At 43.2% G+C, this 23,538-nt stretch overlaps 1 protein-coding gene across 2 annotated transcripts; it reads right to left on the bottom strand.

Moving 5' to 3' along the window:
- Positions 1-307: 307 nt before the first annotated feature.
- Positions 308-17,935, bottom strand: LOC311230779 (microtubule-associated protein 1 light chain 3 alpha). Of its 2 annotated transcripts, XR_014619831.1 has the most exons (5): positions 17,755-17,935; positions 15,467-15,522; positions 11,492-11,598; positions 3,342-3,556; positions 308-413 (listed from the first exon to the last, which is right to left on the bottom strand). XR_014619831.1 is itself a non-coding variant. In XM_084317138.1 (4 exons), the coding sequence occupies exons 1-4, from the start codon at positions 17,792-17,794 to the stop codon at positions 3,394-3,396; spliced, it is 366 nt and encodes a 121-aa protein (XP_084173264.1). In that variant the 5' UTR covers positions 17,795-17,935; the 3' UTR covers positions 308-3,393. The 2 variants fall into 2 exon arrangements, 1 of the variants encoding a protein (XP_084173264.1); XM_084317138.1 differs by having other exon boundaries at positions 308-3,556.
- Between the last annotated feature and the right edge of the window lie 5,603 nt (positions 17,936-23,538).

A 23,538-nucleotide genomic window follows, 5' to 3' on the forward strand; every position in this document is an offset into this window, starting at 1 on the left:
CATTAGCGTTAGCCACGGTTCTAGGCCTCTTGGAAAGAATGATAAATAAAAATAAAATTATATATATTTTTTTGTATTCGACTAAGAGGTTGGCAGTCGACCACGGCTGCTTTCGACCAATTAGTCGACTAATAGGGGTCAGCCCTAGTCATTACATATAGAGCAAACACTTCAGACACATGAACGAGTTCCTTTATCATCTCTCCACATCCATGCACGTCTGTCGTTTAGGGTTTTCATGGCACCTCACACTTGCCTTACCGCTTCCTGTACCCCACGTACAAACATGAAGACACTGACAAGTGAAGACTTTTCAAGGCAAGTTTTTTTTTTATTGGCAAATACTTGAAATAAAGTAGTAGCAATGCATCTATTTACAGTACGCCCCTCCAACAGCGACAATATCAGAAAGCCTAAAGAAAACACACATAACAAGGTTTGATTATATGATCGTTTATACGCACACGTTCTTTTTTTGTTTCAAACATAACACGTGCACTTATTTTCAGTTTTTGGTTTTGGAAACATCTAAAATTACATTTTGAAAATTTTCTTTCTCCTTTTAAATAAAACAATACAATTAAATCTGAGTAAAATCAATATACATATTAAAAAAAAAAAAAAAACATGAAGAAAAAAAACATAACATGCAAGGTATGTAGTGCATCATCACCAACTTTATTTTGTCTACAGACAGACATGTATAGAGACACACAGCAGGGCCCTAGAAAAGAGTGGAACCGGTAAAAAAAGAAATATGTTAAAGATACAGTAATTAAACTCCTAAAAAAATGCCAAGTTGTTCTTATATTTGTATTAATTTAATATATGTGCAAAGAAGCTTATTCATTTCCTACATGAATATACCTGTTTATATCCCTAATGCTAAACTCTATATAGACTACTATCACAACACACACACATTGTGGCTTACAAGCACTCTCATAGCAAGGGGCCACTGACCTCAGAGGAGTCAGGCATAAGGGGAACTATGACTGCAGGTAGTCGTGGTCTATTTTAGCTACTTCAATGACATCGCTTGAATTCGCATTCAGCTGCATTTACACCAATGCAAGGCGCCTTTTAGCATTCAGTTCCGAGTTACGTTTGCTCACAGTCCTTTCCCTCATTCTCGTTGGTGTCATGACCAAATTTGATGCTTGTGCATAGACGTGCCACCCAAGGGTGGCGTATTATCACGCCGAAATACAGGCGTACATAGGCCCAGAGACACACACCCATCCTTCAAAACAGTCAGTTATTTCACCTAGAACTGAATGCACGTCTAGTATCTCCATTCAAACATGGCTGCCTAATATCTACTGGGTTAAGTCTTTACTCTGCATCAACTGGCTAGTTGGTTATGTTATGAGACTATAGATGGAGAGGCAAGTGTGGGAGAGGCTTGGGCAGAGGAACTAACAGAGGAACTGGCAATGCTACAGATGTACTGTACTTACAGGGTACAAAAGATACAACAAGGACTATGCTCTTCCAAACAGCCTACAGTGACCTACGCAGAATGATTCACTTTTCCATCTTTTCCCTCCACAGACAGAGCAGTGAACGAATGCAGTAACAAGATTACAGAATACAACCTCTGATTGATGGTTGTCACTCTGTTAAGTCCACAGCCACTGCCAGAATTGAGCAGCATTTGGCTGGTAGTGGTGCTACTGGTGGCTTACTACTCTTAAGTGAAGCACTGCGAGTATATGAGCCAAGGTATGTATCACACAAGTACAGGAGTCTGGTGGCAAAGCCGCTGCTCTGGCAGGTGATACAAGGTGATAAATGGTACATACAGTAGTTGTTACTTAGCAGTTCAACTGTTCTGTGTACTGCCTGTTTGGGCTTAGGCATGTGTAAGGACATACAAGGGAGAGTATTGCACATGTGGTTACATTAAGTAGCTTAGTGTAATTAACCAACTACTGTAATTATTGTATTACAGTAAATGAGCCCCATAGTAGCCAATAACTAGTTGGCCCAGTGAGCTTCAGGCAAACTTGCAAATATACGTTTAAAAGCAGTCTCAGGATCAGACATGCCAGATAGCCTGCCCCTCGACTAAAAATGTTACAAAAGAAAAGATAAAATAAAATAAAAGAGTCAAACAATCACTAAGAATCTCCATTTTCAAACTAGTACTAGTCTACTGTTGCCACCCATGGGCATTTTGCTCTTATGCCATGCTCAGGTTGGATTCCTTTGAACATGGTCAATGAGCATGATATAAGAGCAAAATGGCCACGTGTGAACATGGTCAATTGAGTAAAAACTAAACGCAGCCGATTACCGGGTGGTTGTGAGCTCAACCATGCGCTGTGCTGTAGTGTACTTTACTGTGCTTCCATCTGTGTACATATATCAAGTACATTATACCAATTAATTTACCAGCCAAGTTTCCAAGTAAATTATGAGCAATGATTAGCTTGCAAGCAACTGCCCAAAATCAAGTTTAGCCTGCTTAAATCAAATCAACCGTGTAGTTATGACACTCATCAGCCAGCTGAAAATCTCCACTCATGCCTGGTTATCCCACCCCTTCGTTACAGGAGAAACCAATTTTAATGAGTCGGACGAAAGGAATAGCAGTGGATATAAAAGGGTTAAGTTACCAATCAGAGTTTGAGTTCCGATTTCTAATTCTAATTCCCAATTCTATCTTCATGGCGGACATGTTGCGCAAGTCATCCTGTATCTGTAGCTAGTGCTACATTTTAGGGCTGTCTTAAATACTTCAAAGCTTCGTTCGACATGGGATTCGAATATGAAAAGAAAATTCGATTTTCAACTCTGGCTCTCTTTGTTAACTACAACAAGCAATGCCGTTTGTTATTTAAGATGAGGTCGGACTCGGCACTGACAGATTTGTGTTCATTGTGCTGCTTTTATAAAGCCTCAAATGACGGCTTACAATATTTCACGAAAGCAAAGTGTTTTGTTTGTCTAAGATTTTAAAAGGTTTAAACTTTACAGCACTGACAAAGTTGAACAAAGTGCTGTACAAGTCCCACAACATAATATATTTTTTATATATTCAAAGCTTCTAATTTAAATCGAATCTCTGCCCCGAAGCTTAGAATTCCAAAATAAAAATCGAAGATCAGCCCTACTGCATTTACTGACCGATATCGGGAGATCACATAACTATGGGGGGAGGATAGATAGAGAAAAAGAGGGGGGGCATTGGGAGAAGGGGAGGAGACTATGCAGTGTAGGCAACGTGTGAGACTATATGGGAGGTTGGGGGGTTACTGGCGGATGTTAAGAGTAGATTTTTGCCAGTCTAACTCTTTATTCCCCTCTTCCAATACCATCTCCCTCTCTGTCCTCACCTCCCCTTTTCTCTTCTCCATCCTCTCCCTTTCTGTCACCACCTCCTCCTCCCTAGCAGCCGAAGGTCTCCTGCGAGGCGTAGACCATGTAGAGGAAGCCATCCTCGTCGCGCTCCTGCTCGTAGATCTCTGAGATGGACGTGGACACCGACACCATGCTGTGCTGGTTCACCAGCAGGAAGAAGGCCTGCGTGGGGTTCAGCTGCAGGCGACGCCTGGGGTGAGGAGAGGGAGAGGGGAGGGAGGGAGGAGAAGATGAGAGAAGGAGAAGAGGGGGCAATGAGAGGGAGGGAGGAGATGAGAGAAGGAGAAGAGGGGGCAGATGAGAGACAGAAAAAGAGACAAAGAGAAGGAATGGGGAAAAAAATAAACTGTGTGAGAGAAGTGTAACTATTACTCTTGTACTGACAAATATTTTATTACATGAGCGAGTGTGTTTTTCCTTCCCTGTATCGTGAATGTGAACAGGACACAAAAAGGACAAGAACTTGTCTTAAATTAGTAGCTGTGATGTAGGGATGTCTTGCTTTCAGCAGCCGCTCCTGCCCTGGGTCAAGCTAATTATGCAATGCTTGGAAATACAATTTCTGATCATTCTGACGTTCTGTATTGGTATCGTCCCATATCTTCCTACCTTTCGGGTCATTTGGATAACAAAAAAGCTATTGCTGCAGAATTCCTGCAGAATTCAAGCAGGGTGTAGGCTAATATCCACACAGAATGTAGAGGGAGAGATAGCCCACCCCCATATATGCGTGCATACATGGCACTATTGTGCACAAATCATCTTGCCTCCTTATTAATTTCAAAACGTGAAGGTACCTGATGAGAGAGAGGGAGAGGGAGGGAATCAAGATGAGCAGTGCCTAACATCATAATGAAAATCATAACTGGCCAGCAGGTAATGAATGCAGTGTGATGCCCCTCCATTCTCACTGTCGGGAAGCCTTTGAAAAGTTGTGTAGTCTCTCTAAATTAAAAAGGGATTTCACAGTAACATTGTAAATTGTAATGGAAACACGACTGCATGCGCTCTATTATATTATCTAATCCGCACGCTTCTTTAGTAATGTATGCATAATAGGGTTTAAGCATAATAAGTTAACAAGTGTTTATTTGCATCTTGAGCATGGAAGCGAGATCCGATCACAAGTGGTCACTCAAGATGTGTGTGGAGACACATTCTAATACCAGGTGTGAACAGACGTACTTAGAGCTGCCCACTTGTGATCGGATTACCCAGATCGGACCTTAATGCCAGGGGGAAAGTCTAACTGCGTTTTACAAGTAGGTCCGAATGTGAGTAACTAGGGGTGGGACAATTCATCGATCCAGATCGATATATGGATCTAATTATCAATGATGCAATAGGATCGATGCAATGTAAAAAGATTGGTTCATATCGATACTCTTATTTTGAAAATCCCGTGGCAAGTCTCATTTACGCACAAGCGCAGCTCCGGCAGCTGGATTCGTGCGAGATCATCACGCATCATGTGAAAACAGACCAACAGAAAACAACAGCACGTGAAGCGCCAGTGTGTGAAGACGTTACAGCAGGGCTCCCAGTGCACCTATTTGGTCACTTTTTGCAACCCGAAATAAGTCCCTGCTTTGTTTTGCACAACGGGTCCAATGAGTCTAACATGCTTTGCATCCTCGCCATTCGTGTATGCCCACGTCGCCGTAAAAATCTAAACTAACGTTAGTTTCCAGCGCTAGCTAAGCTAACCCTGCTCACAGGCGCAGAGAAAACAGCGGAACAGAGTTCCAATAGTGAGGGAAAGGGGGGGCATGCTGAGCCAGTCTCTCTCTCTCTCGCTCTCTCCCTCCCTCCCTCTCTTTACGTCCAATGATTTTAAGTAGCAAAACGTTACACTATAAAAACTAACTGGATAGTTGATGATAATAAACATAGTATAGATAGTATTTACTGAAGATGGCCAGATAATGTTGATATTTAAACGTAAAAAATAGAATACATAATAAATGTATACATGATCATGCAACATAAAACAATTGTTGTAGGAACGGTTTGGGAGAGATGTAGGGAGGGGTTTTAGGTTGTGTGTTCCAAAAAATGGAACTTAAGTTATTTCAAGTTTCTTTAATAGGATGTGAATATTTTAAAGCTCAATATATAAAAATGTGGCACTATACAGTGAACATGAGGTCTATTTGTATTAAAAACAATATTGTTTTTCATTTAAATGTCTGGAAGAGCTAAAAACAAAAGTCTAATTATATTTTAGTTTCCTTTTTTGAGTTGATATAAATGTTACTGCTTGTGTTAAATGGGCATATGATATTGTCTCATATCGATCGCAGGCACCTGAATCGAATCGTATCGTGGCAGACTTTGTGATATCGGCAAATATCGTATCGTTGTCCAAAGGATCTGTATCGTATCGTGATGAAACTGGTGATTCCCACCCCTATGAGTAACCTATACGATCTAATGTGGTGTCCTGAAATAGCAAGTGAAAGATATGACTGGTTTCCGTTATGATTATAACAGGATAAGTCCGTAAAGTATGTAGGTATTTAATTATGGCAAAGTGGTGCTTTAGTCTTTTACACCAAATCTGTAATAGACACACATTTCACTTCATTCTGTATGAGCTCAGGCCTGTGCCTGTGAGAGATAGGTGCCAAGCAACCAGGGGCGACGTCACAACAATCCATAAGAAAGGAGGTGGTTGCCGTAGCAACGCAGTGGAAGGATAGGGGGATGGAGCTAGTTGCTCAAGATTGGCATTCTTTAAAAGAACACCACGCTCATTAGGGAGACAGAGAGAGGAGCGGTCGCCGGACAAGATATAGTGATTTAGCCATATTCCACCTAACGATTGCCTCCATGAAACAAAACAAACAATGCAGAGGATCAAGAGATAACACGGACAGAGGCTGATAACGATCGATGACAGGCTGAAACGACCGAAATCAAACACAAGGCTGATCTATGAGTGACACCAGAGACTGCATGGCTCAGGAAGACAACAATTTGAGGAAGTAGAGGTTACAGCCTTTGTTTAAATTCTATTACAGAGGGCGGCCGGGTAGCGCAGCGGACTAAGCGTCTGTCTACACCACAGAGACAGTGGGATCGAATCCAGCTGTGGTGCTTCCGGGTTGGCCGACCGTCCATACTAACACAATTGGCAGTGTTAGCGGGTGGGAAACCCGGCGAGGGTGGGTCCTGGTCGTTGTAAACAGCGACTCCTACAGTTCGGTCGGGGCGCCTGCACATCAAGGGAAGGATCTAGGAGAGGTAGTGTGACCTTCCACACGTTACACTCTCCCAGTGAGAGTCCGCGCTGCCAAGTGAAAAGAAGCGGTGGGCTGGGTACACATGTGTCGGAGGAAGCATGTGATAGTCTCCGCCCTCCCGGACCGACGGTAGGGGGTGGACCGACGGTAGGGGGTAGAGTGCGCAACGACCAGGAAGGGGATTGGGAATTGGCATAACAACTAACATTGGGATGGGAGAAAAACGGAAAAAGAAGGGGGGAAAAGATAATAAAAATAAATCTATTTCAGAGATGGTGGGTTAGCACAGTGTTTCTCAATATCATGCTGGTCAGCAGTCCTTTGGCTGGATGTCTCAGAGACTATTCTCTACTGTTAGATTCAACACGGCAATCTATTAATGCCAGCGATCCCTGAAGCTGGCGATCTCACTGATCCATGAGACCAGCGAGAAACACTAAGCTAGTGCACTGTTGGTCCCACTCATTTTACCTAGAAAGATCATCATTCACATTAATCATTTGTAACAACAAAAGGAATGCAATCCCCCATTCAAATGTCCCCAATTCTCTTTTTTGTGGAAACCTCTTACATATCTCCAAATCAGTGTCTCCCATAGGTTATTTTGTTTTTAAATACTTTTTCTCCTCCTATATTTTCTGTATTTTTCCCATCCCAATTTACCGGTAGTCGTTATGCCAATTCCCCCCTCCCCGGTCGTTGCGTGCATTTCCCCCCTACTTGCCGGTCTAGGGAGCCCTGAAGTCTATCAGAAGCTTCCTCCGATACATAGGAGACAGCCAGCAGCCTCTTTTCACCTGACAGCGCGGACTCTCATTGGTGAAGTGTAACGCGTGGGAGGATCACACTACCTTCACCAGTTCCTTCCCTTGCTGTGCAGGCGCCCTGACAGACCTGTAGGAGTCGCCGTTTACAACGACCAGGATACCACCAACCGGCTTCCCACCTGCTGACACTGCCAATTGTGTCAGTATAACGACTGGCCAAGCCGGAGGCACCGCTGACAGCCGGATTCGATACCAGTGTCTCTGCGGTGGTAGACAGATGCGTAGTCCGCTGCGCTACCCGGCCGCCTTGTCTCCCAAAGGTTCTAAGAGTTATTTGTGCTAGTGAGAGGCTAGAGAAGCTGAAAAGTGTTGCATACAACTCCATAAACTACCTGTGGTGGTGATGTCTGCTAGCATATCCTAGCATTATGAAACATACCATGACCGTTTACGTTTATCAAAAACAGATTTCTCTTTTTCTCTATGCTGTTCCTGTGATTCTCACTAAACCTCAATCTAGTGACCACCATTTACAAAATATTAAAAAAGACCAGGTCAAACCGCTTGACCAGATTAGGGGCATGGTCAAAAGGTGTCATTGAGGATTCGAGCCGTCTCTGGGATATACCCGCTGTCGGCCACCATCAGTGCCATCTAGTTTTCTGTTGACATGTCAAACATTTACCGGTAATGTCAGACATGTTAAACTTGCATGTTTAAAAAAAAAATAACGTTTTATTTCATGTGTACTTTACAGATAACATTAATACCCAACCGACCATTATCTAGACAAGCGGTTCTCAAACTACGGGGTGGCGACCCAAATTTTGGGGTATATTTACTCTGCTTGATGGTTTTTGTAGGAATCAAATCAAATTATTTTTGTAGGAATATAATGTTGCAAAAGATTATTTGAAGCCCATCATCTGTAGACACTAGAAGGGCTCATTGAACAATTTCGGAGAGAGAGCGCGGACAACTGGATCAAAGATCCGTTCATTATGCATGTCGCAGCAGGCCTACCACTGTCTGAGCAGGAAGCGCTCAATGATCTTTCGTGTGACGAGCTACTGAAAGTAAAGTTCACTGGACAGGCCCTCGCAAAGTTCTGGATATCAGTCCGGAACGAGTACCCAGTGTTGTGTAATGCTGCGCTGAGAAAGCTTGTCACCTTCGCATCAACATACCTCTGTGAGGCCGGATTTTCAGAGTAGAAGCGGATCTCCGCCAAAGCGCACGTGAACGCATTTTCTTTATGTTCTGGCAACATATTTTGGCTAAATATGCCTCGTTTTATAAATGTGTATACAGAAACAATTCCGTTGGTTTTGTTGATAATATTCATTAATTTCATTGATAACATAGTGCTGTAATTTCATTTTCTAATACGTACTTTTCGGACTATAAGCCGCGGCTTTTTTCCCCATTTTTAGACCCTGCGGCTTATATAACGGTGCGGCTTATATGTGGACCAAACCCGAAAATATTGCTTTTTTTACTGCATTGAAATGTTATTTATCTGTTCCCTTATTTGCTAAACTTAATACAACTTGTAAATGAGTTAATTCTTGTTATTTGTCCGACAGTATTGTGACAATCCCCTCTGTGCACGAACCCTTACATATGGTAATTAAACATTAAAACACCTGCGGCTTATAGTCCAGTGCGGCTTATATATGTACACATCATTCAATTTAGCTGCTGCGGCTTATAGTCAGGTGCGGCTTATAGTGCGAAAAGGACGGTAAATATGCATGATCAAGTTCAACAACATGTACTTTTATTTTGATATTCCTTATTTCCATGTTGTAATTACTTGTGGGGTCGCCAAAATAAATCCTAAATAAAATGGGGTCGTGGTATAAAAAAGTTTGAGAACCCCTGATCTAGACATTACGGACATGGACCTACCTTGAAACGCTGAATTTGTTTACATTGGATTAACCCCCACAATATCTTACAGCTGAACTAAGAATGACCACAAAAGTCAGTCAGTGTGAGGTGCAATAGTAGTCACAAGAGGGGCTATTCTCTCACCTAACCTCACCTCGTACTCTTGGCTCACTCTCTCCCCGCCGACTCAATTTACACTCCTCTCCCTTTTTGGCAATTATCATCGCCCAACCAACACCCTCTTCTCCTATAATTAGTTCAATGTATTTATCTTTCTCAACTGACCCTCTCGCCAAAGCTCCCACCCCATTCTTGGCTCAGTACATCTCCTCCTCCTCCCTCACCTCCTCTCTACTCTTATGCGACCATGTCCAGACATGTAAACAAAACAAACCTAAAAGAGGAAATTCACCCAAAAACTGAATTTAAACTGTGCTATCCTAGTGATCTTGGGCAGTTAAATCAATATATGTAAACATGGACAACATGTTTCCCTAAGCCGGAAATCAGAGCATCAATAATTTGTGACCAAAACACCTTTTTGGAGTTAGTCCATTGACAATGAATTAGTGACCAACTCTGTGGGCTCATAACAATGTTTTGAGCCATTACATCTAAATTATTTTAATTTAAATGTAAGCTTTACACATCTGAATCAGAAAATGTACCCATATATAAAAAAGAATCACCATGGGTACTGTCATAAGGTGTCTCTGGAATTGTCCCACTATTTACCGTTTATAGAACAGCATCAGGATTTGCCGCTTGATGACATCCTCACTAGAGTCTTGTCTCTCTGATATTCAACTTAACACTTTGGTTGCCATGGGTTAAATTCATGATATACCATAGGTTGCCGGCTCTATTTGTCTATGGAGAAGTACCCCTTCTTTGCATGGCTATAACTTTTTAAATTCTATTGCTACATTGCCATTATTAGGGCCCATTCAAAGTCCTATATGTATTGTTCATTGTGTAGCAACGTTAAACTTTTTCATTCACATATTCATAGTAAAGTATGGTCTAATGTATAAGTATGTTTTCATCTCTTTCTGCAGCTTTCTCCAGAACGTGATCTATAGCCCCAAATGCATTATATTGATGATGCAATACAGTTTTATGGCAATCAGCGCGATATAAAAAATTCCAACTAGACGTACTTCTAGAAGTTACTACACATCATCTGATGTTGACCGGATGGGCTAGGGGGCGTTTATAATTCCGTGGGCAGCGTTATACCAATCATCTAATGTGGGTCAAATGTTGATCATAGCAGTTAGTATCGAAGACTGTAATTTTACACGCTAAAACTCACCCCAGTCTCCGCGCGCCGTTGGGCGATCATCGTAGAGATTTTATCATTATGGGATGTAGATTTACCCGGTCCATTTCCAGCTTGTATAATGGTATATACGTGCAAATCATGTTGTTTATCGAGTTATTGGCAATCGATCGCTATGTAGTGTGTCGAGATCAAGTCCCGGAACCTATAGCGAGTGTCCGGAAGTAATACGGCCGATCAGCACAACCTCCATAGCACTTCCTGTTAAGCGATTGCGCCGATCGGCCACCAGATGGCGCTCCTGAACCGCCAGAGAGCTCAGTGGGTCCTCCTGGTGGATCTCAGGCCAGCGGAGGGGAAATATGAATCCGATCGCAGATTTTTGAAATATTGATATAAGGACGCTGTAAAGCGTCCTCCGGCAACTTGAGCATGGCCGGGAATGACGCTTTTAAGCGTTTTCCGGCAGTCAAAGTGTTAAGGAGAGACGTGTTGACATTCAGAAATTGAGTACCTCAAACAAAGAACCATTTAACTCTGACATTTTCAGAGGACATTCTTTTTTTAAACTTCATCTAAAGATGGTAAGTGTGCTCAAGGTTGAGTAGTTTCTTGTGATATATCACATTCACACTCCTCCTTATTCACACTAACTTCACAACTGCAAATACACAGGCTGTCCAAAACAATGTCAAAACATACGTATATGGTTCTTCAGTGCAGGGGTTCAATGAATACCCAGCTGTACAGTAATATAGAAATAACATTATGTGAATTCTGTTTTAGGGTGGATTTTTCAACAGGAACCGGAGAAACTAGACATGCACACGTGTTGAAGCAAGCCTGTAACGCACATTGTTGTTAGTGTATTACACACATACATACCAAAATACACCTCAACAACCGCTCTAATAGAATGTGTATGTGTCTGTGTTTACCTGATAATCTTGACCAGCTCACTCATGTTAACATGGTCAGGTACAAGGAACTTGGTCTTGTCCAGGACTGGCAGCTGTTTCTCTCCCTTATACCTCTCAATGATCACCTATCAGACAGACACCATACAGGACAGCCATTTCACACACATACAACAATCATTTGGCTGGGGCATGCATGAAAACACACATACAAGGTCTAGTGAATGAATGAATGAAAACTTTATTTAACAGATTGCAGAATGGGTACAATGCAGTACGGCTCAATACACACAATTGTTAAGGGGATGCAGACCAGAGAAAGACATTCGTCTTGTTTACATCAGGGTCCCCCATTTTCAATTCATAGTGACATTTAAGACATACGCAACATACATGACATACAGGTATATAGTACTGTTACATTTGTGACATATAAGATAACAGAGAATATATACATATGATGGGGAGGAGACTGTTTATTAGGAGAGGGTGGGGGTGGGGTTTGGACATTTACGGAGGCCAATTTCAAATTGCAGCCTCCCGTAGGTGCTCTTTAAAAGCGGTTTTGAATGTGGGTAGGGATTCACATCTTTTTACGGCTGTAGGTAGGGCGTTCCACATTGTTGTGGCATAATTGCTAAATGTGTTTAGTCCCTTGTTTGTGCCAAATCTGGGTTGCACATGATTTGTGGAACTCCCTCTGGTGTTGTGGGCGTGGTATTCACTGACCTTTGGGAAGTATTTCGACATGTACATGGGTACCTGTGTGGTGTAGTGTATCTTGTAGACCAGGCCCATTGCAAGTTGGTGTACTCTGTCGTCTACTCTAAGCCAGTGGTTCCCAAAGTCGGGGTCGCGACCCAAAGGTGGGCCGCGAGATGATTTAAAAAAAAATATATATATTTTTTTTTTTTTTTTTTTTATAATTTTTTTTTGTCAGGCCACTGAACTTAGAAGCAGGCCAGGACAGTGTTTCTAGTTGTATTCTAAAATTATATTCTATTGTATTCTAAAATGTGACTATATGGTTTTATATTAACTTAATAAATAAACAAAAACGAAAAATCTACTTATTTCAACGAACATTTCAAACTAAATAACAGATTATGCACATAAAACGCTGAAAACAACCGAAGCAACAATAGTATTTTAATGAGGCTATTATTATTATCATTATTATTTTGCAACAAGTTAGCCCTCTCATAAATAGCACATATAAATGAATAACTAACTTGAACTAACTTAATAGGATTGAAGTGATATTTGGCTTAAAAAAATCGCTTGCCTGGCAAAAAAAAAAAAAAAAAAAAGCCTGACGATGTGCATTGGGCCACGGCTCTCTGACGCCTTATTTTCTGGGCCCTGGCCTGAAAAGTTTGGGAACCCCTGCTCTAAGCCATCCTAGTGAAGGATTTGGGGTGCTTTTTCAATGTATGTGATGTATAGATTGGGGGGAGATGACCACAGCTAAAAAACGGTGAGATCGAAATGTGCATGGAAGACGGTGATAGAACGGTGGTTCAGGGTTTCACAAGCACACTGCCAGCTAGGGTGTTATGTTTTGAATTCCTTGTAACAAAACATTGATAAGAGCGAGTGTACTGTAGGCCCAGAGCAGGAGGGAGAGAGGTTCATCTTAATGAAACGTGAAATGTGTGTAAAGGTTAAACGCTGTTGTCATGACAGCGCGGCACATGACAACCAGAAGGCAGGGCCGTCGTTGTTACGACGAAGATCTATAAGTCGAACGGTGTTTCCGGGTGTAAGGCAGACCAAGAGCGAGTAGGACTGAGATCACACAGAAGACACTCTCTCTCTCATCGAGAGGGGGGGGGGGGGGGGGGGGGGGGGAGGAAGAATACCACATCATCATTAGCTTCGGCTAACGCGAGGAGGGTTAGGCTGACGACCAGGCCTGAACACTATTGGACTGAATAACAAAAGGACGATAGACGAACACACCGAAAGATCATTAGAATAGACTTTTCAAGGACAATACAATCTGTTAACATCTGAGCTGAGGTTTCTGTTTATCAAATAAACCACGCTTTTCCTTGTAAGGTATTTCACGTTGTCGAAGTGTCGAATTCTTACGGAGGTGGAGAATTATTATAGTTTGCGGATTGTACTAACGGGGAGAGATAAGGATCTTATCTGCCGGTATCGGAGACGTCAGGACCATTAAAATGACACAACGCAGAGGAATTGAATGGAGAGCCAAACAGACGAAGACGTGATACTGGCCAGTTTGATCAGGATCTAACAAAGTGGACAGGGGTGAGGTGGGTTCTAGGAGTAAGGTCAAGTAGTAGTCTGACCAGTTTGTTTTGTGATGTTTGTAATCTTGTTTTTAGCGCCTTTGAGGTGCTTTGGTACCATGAGGTGCAAGCATAGTCGTAGTGCACAGCTGCACACAATTGGAATATGGATATTATGAGATAAATGTAAAGATATGACTGCAGCATTTATAACAGTGGCACTGGCTTATGGGGATCTTGTTGGGGTTAGGGTTAGTGTTTGCTTTACAGGGATCTTGTTGGGGTTAGTGTTTGGCTTACAAGGATCTTGTAGGGCAGCGGTTCTCAACAGGGGTGCCGCAGAGAGCTGCCAGGGGTGCCTTGAGATTTATTAAATTATTTTTGGATTACAGAAAATTATCACTAAAGTGCTATCTGTTGCAGCTGCACTGTTTTCCATGAAAATACCATATTTGGATAAGTTTGACCATTTCTCAAAATCTGAAAATCATTATTTAATAAAACACAGAAAAGGATCACAAAAAAAAACCTTTACAGACAACATTGAGACAAAGCTTCCTGACACATCTCCATCCAAACTCTTGGAAGAACTCATTGAAATCTCATCTGATACCACCTGGAGAGCTCGTTTCAGAGTGTGGTGCTGAGTACCAAGTATCTCATGATGCAGCAGTTAAGGTGTTGATACCATTCAGCACCACATATCTGTGTGAAGCTGGCTTTTCATCCATGACAGCTCTGAAAACAAAATATAGGGCCAAGTTGAGCCTTGAGGATGGCGTGTTGCCTTGTCAAAGATCTCCCCACGTATTGACCGTATTATTAGCCAGCAGCAGCAGACCTCGCATTGAGCTAGAAATGTCCACTGAGTGAACGAGTGCTTATTTTCTGTATTTATTTATATTTTTTTTAGAAATGGTAACTTGATGATCCTTTTCTGTATTTAAAAAAATACACATGATTTTTTGTTTTTGAGAAATGGTCAAACTTATCCAAATGTGCTATTTTATGGAGAACAGTGCAGCTGCAACCGATAGCACTTTAGTGATCCTTTTCTGTATTTAAAAAAAAATACATGATTTTCAGTTTGAGAAATGGTCACACTTATCCAAATATGCTATTTTTATGGAAAAGTGTGCAGCTGCAACAGATAGCACTTTAGTGATAATTTTCTGTAATTTTATTTAAAGAAATATGCCATTTGATTTACTACTACAAGTAGTGTAATGGCAACAGTACTAAGCCATTTAGACCTGAAACAACAAATGTGTTTCCCGGTTTCTTAAATAAACATTATTTTGAAAGCAAGCACTTGTCATCATTGTAGCAAAAAAGACAGGACCGGATAAGTCTTTATCGTATGTAGGGGTGCCCTGGAATATTTTATTGAACACAGGGGTGCCTTGGCAGCAGTTGTAGGGGTTAGTGTTTGGCTTACAGGGATCTTGTTGGGGTTAGGGTTAGTGTTTGGCTTACAGGGATCTTGTTGGGGTTAGTGTTTGGCTTACAGGGATCTTGTTGGGGTTAGGGTTTGGCTTACAGGGATCTTGTTGGGGTTAGTGTTTGGCTTACAGGGATCTTGTTGGGGTTAGTGTTTGGCTTACAGGGATCTTGTTGGAGTTAGTGTTTGGCTTACAAGGATCTTGTAGGGGTTAGTGTTTGGCTTACAGGGATCTTGTTGGGGTTAGGGTTAGTGTTTGGCTTACAGGGATCTTGTTGGGGTTAGTGTTTGGCTTACAGGGATCTTGTTGGGGTGCTGTTCACGGATCTGCTCGACTTCTTTGCATCGGTCAGCTGTGGGTGACAAAGACAGCCGGTCAACAAAATGACGCCAAAAAGCAATGTTTCCCCTGCTTTCTGCAATACTTAGAGGATTTCATAACATTTCTCAATCCCAAACTAAAGTTGATTTTGCATAGCACATATATAATTAAGTAGCCTCTGTTAGCCTTCACTCTGGAGTCCCCCTCAATCATTTAAAAAAAAATTTGATCCACTTTCTCCCATTTTCAATTTTTCTCCCATCCCAATTTTCATATCGTCCAATTCAACCCTCCCCTGTCTTCGAACGTTGTTTCTTGCCTCCCACAAGCCAGCTGCAATGTGGACTAAGTCATACATAGCACGAGTCCCCTCCTATACTCGAGGTAACAGCCGTCGCATCTTTTCACCTGCACGGCTCGATCTTTCAGCGTCGGGGGTCTGGGCTTTGGAGGGGCCTCGCCCCCGTCGCTTCTTGATTCTACTGCGCAGGCGCACCAACCGACCTGTAGGAGTCGCTGTCCACAACGCCCGATCCCCACCCTTCAGTTTCCCTCCCCGTAATACGGCCAATGTGTATTACTGTGGACGACCAGCTAAACTGAAAGCAATGTGGAGAGCGGGGCTCGAACAGGAGGCATCCTGTTCGAGCCCAGTCTACAGAATTCGTTGCGAGCGCCTTGCCCACTGCGCCACGTAGCCGCCCCTCAATCATTTAAACATATTGCTACTTTTGTCATATGGTAAGCCACTGGAGACAGGTTGTAGTAATCTGTAGATGGTGTGATCTGGTCTTAAATGTAGCTTGAGTTGACACCAGTCCTATTCAGTGAGTCTAGGCCTACGCTTTATCAGGTTTTAGAAGCATTAACCTAATGACCATTATGATTGAGGCAATAGTGATTGATAAATCAGTTTTATAGTGTCAGATTTCTAACTCTGGAATAGTGTCTTCTCAGGTATAGTACATTGAGTGTGGTGGAATATTGGGTTTTGCAAACCAGACAAGCGGTTGGGATCACATTAAAGTGGACCCCACAAGTATTCGGCAGTAAGCTCCACCCATTTCTAGAATAAAGGCCTGGTTTAAGCCACTCTCTACTAACCAACCTTTGAAAGCAAGGGTTCATAAATGGTTCTCTCCCCAGACCTAAATGGATATTCATTCTCACATGCTGCTAACGTTACCCTTGCTCATGAAAACATCTTGGACTATATGGATATCTGTCCAACATGGCCCACAAAACGTATTTTATGATGATCTGCCGATTAAAGATTTAATTAGGCTAGATGTTTTCTTAAAGGCTATCAGAGTTGTATAATGGCCTAATTGAGCGATGTGTGTCAATGTTTTTAATTTATTGACTTAAAAATGTGCAAGCCAGTTAAGAACAGATTATTATTTACAATGTGTAACGCAAACTGCTTCTAGAAATTACCTTGTTGAGAGTAAATTATATAATTAAATGAAAAGTTAAACCTATAAGAGCAAGTTCAATATAAGCCAGGTCACTGTCACTTGCGCTCTCACTTAAGGAGTTCCACTGCAGTGCCTGTGTCATCATCAAGTAGGAAAACGTTCAGGTTTAAATAAGGGTTTGTTGATCTCCCAGCCCACCTTTCTCAGTTAGCTGAGATTACGCAATGACCCGATTCTTGGCTCCACCTTCTCCAACACCCAGTCGTCATATCGGAGCATCACATTACAACATAACCCACTGAACACGTGTACTGGGAGGATGTGTCAGCACAAGTTGTTTTCCTCCTGAGTTAACTAGCCCAGCACACATAGCCAGCAGCAATATAACGTTAGTTATCAAACTGGAAAAATTAGTAACGTTACAGGCCCAGCTGCACAAGTTTACTGGACACCGACTTAACATTAAATCGCCCATTTAACTAACGTTAAGTGTTTTAACACTAGCCCCTCTCTACACTACTGACTGAATATTAAGCAATAATTGACTAGCTACAGTAAACAAGACCAATCTAAACGAGTTTAGCTAACGTTACTACACACAGGCCTCCCTCTCAAGACTGACAGTCAGTACGCGTATCAGTAATGTTAGTCATTCAGCCCAAACTGTTGAAAGGCCGAATGGCAAAAATAACACCACGTTCAGTTGACAACAAACAAGACATTACCATTAGCTACGTTGCTAGTTAGCAGGCAAACTGTTCCCTGGTTTTAGCCGAAGTCGAACGTCTTTGAACTAAACTAGCATTAGCCAGCTAGCCAACTAACGTTACACACTGGTTTCTTACCAAATGTTCTTCTTTGTTTGAAAGGTCTGTCGGACGGCATCTCTGTTGATAATTTCACAGCAGTTACTACAACTATCGAATGTTGTGTAACTCCAACCAACTGTTTATAACGCAACTTGATGAAGCAACAGTCAGCAGCGGCTTCGGTTGAGTGTCCTCAGGTTGGTCTCTGTCTGTAGACTGGAGCCAACAGCAGCTTGGGACAAACAAAGCAAGTCAACCAAGGCACTGACGTCACCCTCAGGATTTAAAGAGCCACTTCCACTAAGGCACTTTGAGCAATAGTATGCAGCTGCAGAGCCGCAGAGGCAGAGCAATGATCTATGACATCATACTGTGACATCACAAATGTTCTAGAATGTTCTATTATGACATCATACTGTGACATCACAAATGTTCTAGAATGTTCTATTATGACATCACAACGGAACATGTTTGAGTTCCATTTGAATAATATAAATAATATGTATGGTAAGGCTGTCCCCGAAGCCTGTTTTTGGGATTCAAACTTCGTCAGGGTTCTTCGAACGGACATCCGAACCTTCGTTTTTAATTAAAAAAAATAGACAATTAGACAAATAGACAAAATAGACAATTCTGCGCGGGGAAATTGTGAAAGTGTAGGTGATGCCTGTGCACCACCTGCCAATGGGAGAGGGTCTGTATTGTCTCTATGACAAACGGTTCAAAAGATACAACAATGTGGCGCGGCCTAAGGACGTGGTCAATATAGACCAATGAAAGAGGATATCCCTACTGAGTACAATGGTACAACCCGCAAGTCTCTACGACAAACGGTTCAATTTAGAGGAGTCTAACTTCAAGAAACAGGCTGTTCATTCAACAATGTATGTATATTTCAGTTTGTGGAGTGAATATGAGTTGCATAAGATAAGAGTGTGAAGGTATACTGAATACTGTATCTGTATGTCATGTATGTCATTATATGTTATGATTCATTGAAAATGGGGGAAGACGAAAGTCTTTCTCTGGTCTGCATCCCCTTAACAATTGTGTATATTGAGCCGTACTGTATTGTACCCATTCTGCAATCTGTTAATAAAGTTTTCAATCAAGGGGGTAGGAATACATACGTTTACACTTCATCATCCTACTCCTGCTTGTTTGTTTTTTAATCTGTTCATTACTTGTTTTTTATTATTTATTTTCAATTTATGTTCGAAATAAATAAACGCATTCATTCAAGATATTGTGTGAGCAAAAGTATAGTTAATTTACTCATACAGTATGTACATCCTCTGGCCTCGTGCGGATCTCACAGCTGTGCCCGCACAGTGCAATACTCCAATTCAGCCATTGTGGGTGGCGCTGCCGAGCGGCCCTCACAGTGCGGACGTCAGAGCGCGACCCTGAGAGCGCCGCTGGCTCTGCGGCTCTGCAGCTGCATGCTTCTCCTAAGGCACTTTGAGCTCTATTATTGATATGGAAAATATTAATTGGTTTATCTTCACAAGAAACTACTGTAGAAGTTGTCGGATAACCATTTCAACCCAGAGGATTTAGTACACAGCTTTTCAATTCCCTTAATATAATTACTTTCTTTCAGCCCGTCAAGACCGATTCCCTGGGAGCACTACCCCATTTAGTGCTTGGCTTCAAGGTCATATAATAGATAAATAACCATGTTGGCCTCAAACTAAAGTGAAATCTATTCAGATTTCCATGAAAAATAATCCATGTCAGTAGAAATGGCAAGGACCAAGCCCTCAAACTTTTTTCTCTTCAACACTAGACTAAACTCCAGGGCCCTCATTCATCAACGTGTCTTACGCACAGATATGTGCTTAACCTGTGCGTACGACCATTTCTAAGCAAAGAGTGGGATTCATCTATTTCAACTTGAACTTGACTTCGTGCTTATGTGTACGCACAGCTCGGAGCACACTTAGCTGACGCCCAGTGGTAGAACATCGTTACTACGGCATAAGCGCTCCTCAGTTCTGTATTAGTTTCAAGGCGGAAATAAGCTTCCGTGCATTAGTGTTCAACTTCTGTATGACCCGTAATTCATTATAGTTCATTATAAAATAGCGACAGTAGTGTAATTATAACGGGCTCACACGCGAACAAGAGGTTGGCCTGCTTGTTTGGCACGGGGGGGGCAGACGCAAAACACCAACCTCCAAACGCGATTAAATATTGTTTCAAATAAAAAGCGAATTATTTTGTGTGTCATGTTTCCAAATAAGATTGGTCACGAAATGCTTTCTACTTCAATTTGTTGGTTAGAATAGATGACCTCCGTTGAAACTTCACTGAGACTAACAGTCTATTTGTGAGCTCCCGCTCAGATGTGATAATAATAACAATAATAATTGTAGCTGAGGGGTACAATTCCCTGACTGTATTGTTAGATATGATATTTAATACCACTACCTCATGTACTTTAACTTCTGGCCACCCAGTACAAGATATAAGTATGATGAACACTTTCCCACCTGATGAAACGAACCAACACAAATGGACCAAATCGAATATTTAATACAGCAAAGGGTGTATACAACATTCACTTAATTACATTTATGATTTGAAATGTTGAGTATGCACTTTTATGGCAAATGAGTATTCGTAGGTAAATCAACATTGAATGTCCAATCTCTGGTTGCGCAGGGAGTAAGTATACAACCTGGAATATTTAGGAAACGATAGCGATAGTACTTAAATGATTATAGCTGGATACACTAAGGGGGGGGGGGGGTCCCGCTGGTTGTAAGACAGTAGGAGGGGGGGGGTTAGAGAAGTCGCTGGCGGTATCCCATCTGGCCGACGGTGTCTTGGGAGAATCCAAAGTCTTAGACCCAGTGCCCACAGAACCTCGGGCCGCAGACGAATACAGCTGGACCCTCTGTGGAACGGTATCTGCCGGTCCACAACGGAGAGACGTGGTGCGACCTCACGTGTAGAGCGCCGCCTCACCTGTAGTCCTCTCCGGGGGGTAATTCCAACACTCGACAGTGTTGGCCATTATCCATGGAATAATCAAAGCACATAAAGCATAATCCAAGAGCCGTGGAAGGCTCGCCGTCGTCGGGTAGAGTAATCCAATATACAGGTCCAGTCGCTCTTGACCCGGAGCTCCTCGGATGCAATCACCACTAGGGGTCTGACCAGCCTGGATAAGCGTCCAGATAACGTCAGGAACGATGGGGGTACGGATAACTGTAGAACTCGAACCGAACGATGCACCATACATAAATAGACTATTATTAGCTTAATAGAATACGTCCAACTCGACGGTATGGTGCCAAACTATGACCATTCAACTATTAATCTACACGATATCTCAATGCCTATTCTGGGACAAGTAGGCCCTACTACACCGCACGTGCTTCGTGGGGAGGCTTTTGCGTCTGTCACTCTGTTGGAGGGTAAAGAACTGGACTAAAAGAAAGTTCTACTTTACGAGCGCCATATATATATGCGCTATGAACAAATAGTACCACACGTATTTCGCCCGGCGTATTTCGCCCGGCATATTACTGCGCGGAACCGGGGGTTGCCTCGACATGTTAGGCGGCACGATTGAACTTGAACCTAGGGGTATGGCAACCTGGCGCCAGGTTCTCGTCCAATGGTAGAATGAAACTATTATGGGCTGTTTAGTAGAAACGGGGATATTCAATGCATATTGTACAAGGAATATACAGGGGATATCAAACGATATACAAATACAATTAAATATATATATATAAATAAATATACATATTCGGTTTAATCTGATCCTTCACAACAGCCGCCCCCTAATTAGTCCCACCTAATTAGCTAAGCAGAGACAGATTAACCGCACTGTCTTCCACTCAAGGTCCGCTGTAAGGTCAGTCAACTCACAAAGTCATAGGGTCATGGTCATCATCGATAGTATCTGGGAGTCGGGGCAGTTCTATGAGCCTCGCCACGGGCCGTGTGTAGGTGCGCCCTTGGACGAGTACTTCAGCTGCTCGGACCTTGCCATCGGCACCGGTGATCACTTTGCTTACGCGGCCAGCCGGCCACATAGCTCTGGGGAGTGACTGGTCAACTATCATGACGACTGTTCCTTCTGTCAAATTGTCTCTCTCTTTTACCCACTTCTGGCGGGTCTGTAGAGACGGTAGGTAGTGAAGTAGGAAGCTGCTCCAAAACTTGTCAGCTAGTACTTGGCTGTACCTCCACATTCTTCGGCCGTTCGCTTCTTCGGGCCTGTACATTGTCTGGGGTAGCGCGGGGTCCAGCCGCCCCATTAGGAGTGTGTTGGGGGTGACTGGGTCGACATCTGCTACATCACTGGAGACGTAACCGAGGGGCTTTGAGTTCAATACTCCCTCGATCTCCGTGAGGACTGTCATTAGGACTTCCTCTGCCACAGTCTGGGCTCCGAGTACGGCATACAGGGCTGTCTTTATAGAACGTACTTCTCGTTCCCAGGTTCCACCGAAGTGGGGTGCGTTCGGGGGATTAAACTGGAAGTCAACCTGGGCTGGAGCGAGGTGGGTCTTAAGTTCTGGGCCCATAGCTTGGAAGCTCTCTCTCAGCTCTCTTTCTCCGCCTTTGAAGTTGGTCCCGTGATCAGACAACAATGTAGACGGTTGTCCTTTCCGTGATATGAATCTCCGGAAGGCCATAAGGAATGAGTCTGTGCTCATGGTCGGAAGGAGCTCGATATGTATCGCTCTGGTGGTCATGCATTTGAATACAATACCCCACCGCTTCTCGGTGCCTCTTCCTCTCTTTATATACAACGGGCCAAAACAGTCCATGCCTGTGGAGTGGAATGGCTTGTCGCCGATTCGGAGGCGACAGGGGGGTAGGTCAGCCATCCGTGGTATGCTGGGCTGCGCGCGCCACTTACGGCAGTCTAGACAGGTTCGCTGGAAGCGCCGTACTGCTTCTCTCCCTTGTAATATCCAATAACGACGTCTGATCTCCGCGAAGACTCTCTCTGCTCCTGCGTGGTGCACATCCTCGTCGTATTTCTTTATGATCAGCTCTGTGACCTTGTGTCGGCTGTTCAAGACGATCGGGTGCTTAATGTCATCTGGTAGATCGGGGGCTCTCCGCAGGCGACCACCCACTCTGATGAGATTATGTGCGTCACTCTCTGGTGCCAGGTGAATCAGTCTGCTGTCTGATGGGACAGGGTTTCCTCCCTGTAGACAGTCTAGCTCATCGGGGAACGAGTCTCTCTGGGCTCGTTGTAGTAGAAGAAGTTCTGCTTCTTCGTAGTCAGCTGCTGACATGTCAGTGGTGGACTGAATCTCTGGGTGGTGCCGCAGGAATGTCCTTTGTTGCGCACTCTCTAGGGTAATGCAGTCATCTATGTTCGGGTCTGTGGAGGCGACAGTGCTCAGTCCACAGAACATAGGCTTCTTGTTCTCAGCCTCCTCGCTACTTGCTTCCCTCGGGGTGGGCGTAGGCCAGTCTCCTTCCGGGAGCTGGAGGAATGCTGGTCCGTCACTGTAGATGTTGCGACGGGTTAGGTCATCCAGGGACATTCCCCGGGTGATGACGTCAGCTGGGTTGTGTTTGGTATCCACATATCTCCAGCTTGCTTCTTCTGTTAGTTCCTGAATCTCGGTGACTCTGACTCCCACGAAGACTTTGTATCTGCATGAATCAGACTTAATCCATGTGAGTACTGTCGTGGAATCTGACCACAAGATTGTTCTATGCACCGGAATGGTGAGTTCACGTTGGATTAACGTGGCTAGATGCGCTCCTGCGAGGGCTGCGCAGAGCTCTAGACGTGGGATAGATTGTTGCTTACGTGGGGCTATCCTTGAGCGG

This window comes from Notolepis coatsorum (genome assembly GCF_963971535.1).
Source record: "Notolepis coatsorum genome assembly, chromosome: 6".
NCBI classification, from domain to species: Eukaryota; Metazoa; Chordata; class Actinopteri; order Aulopiformes; family Paralepididae; genus Notolepis; species Notolepis coatsorum.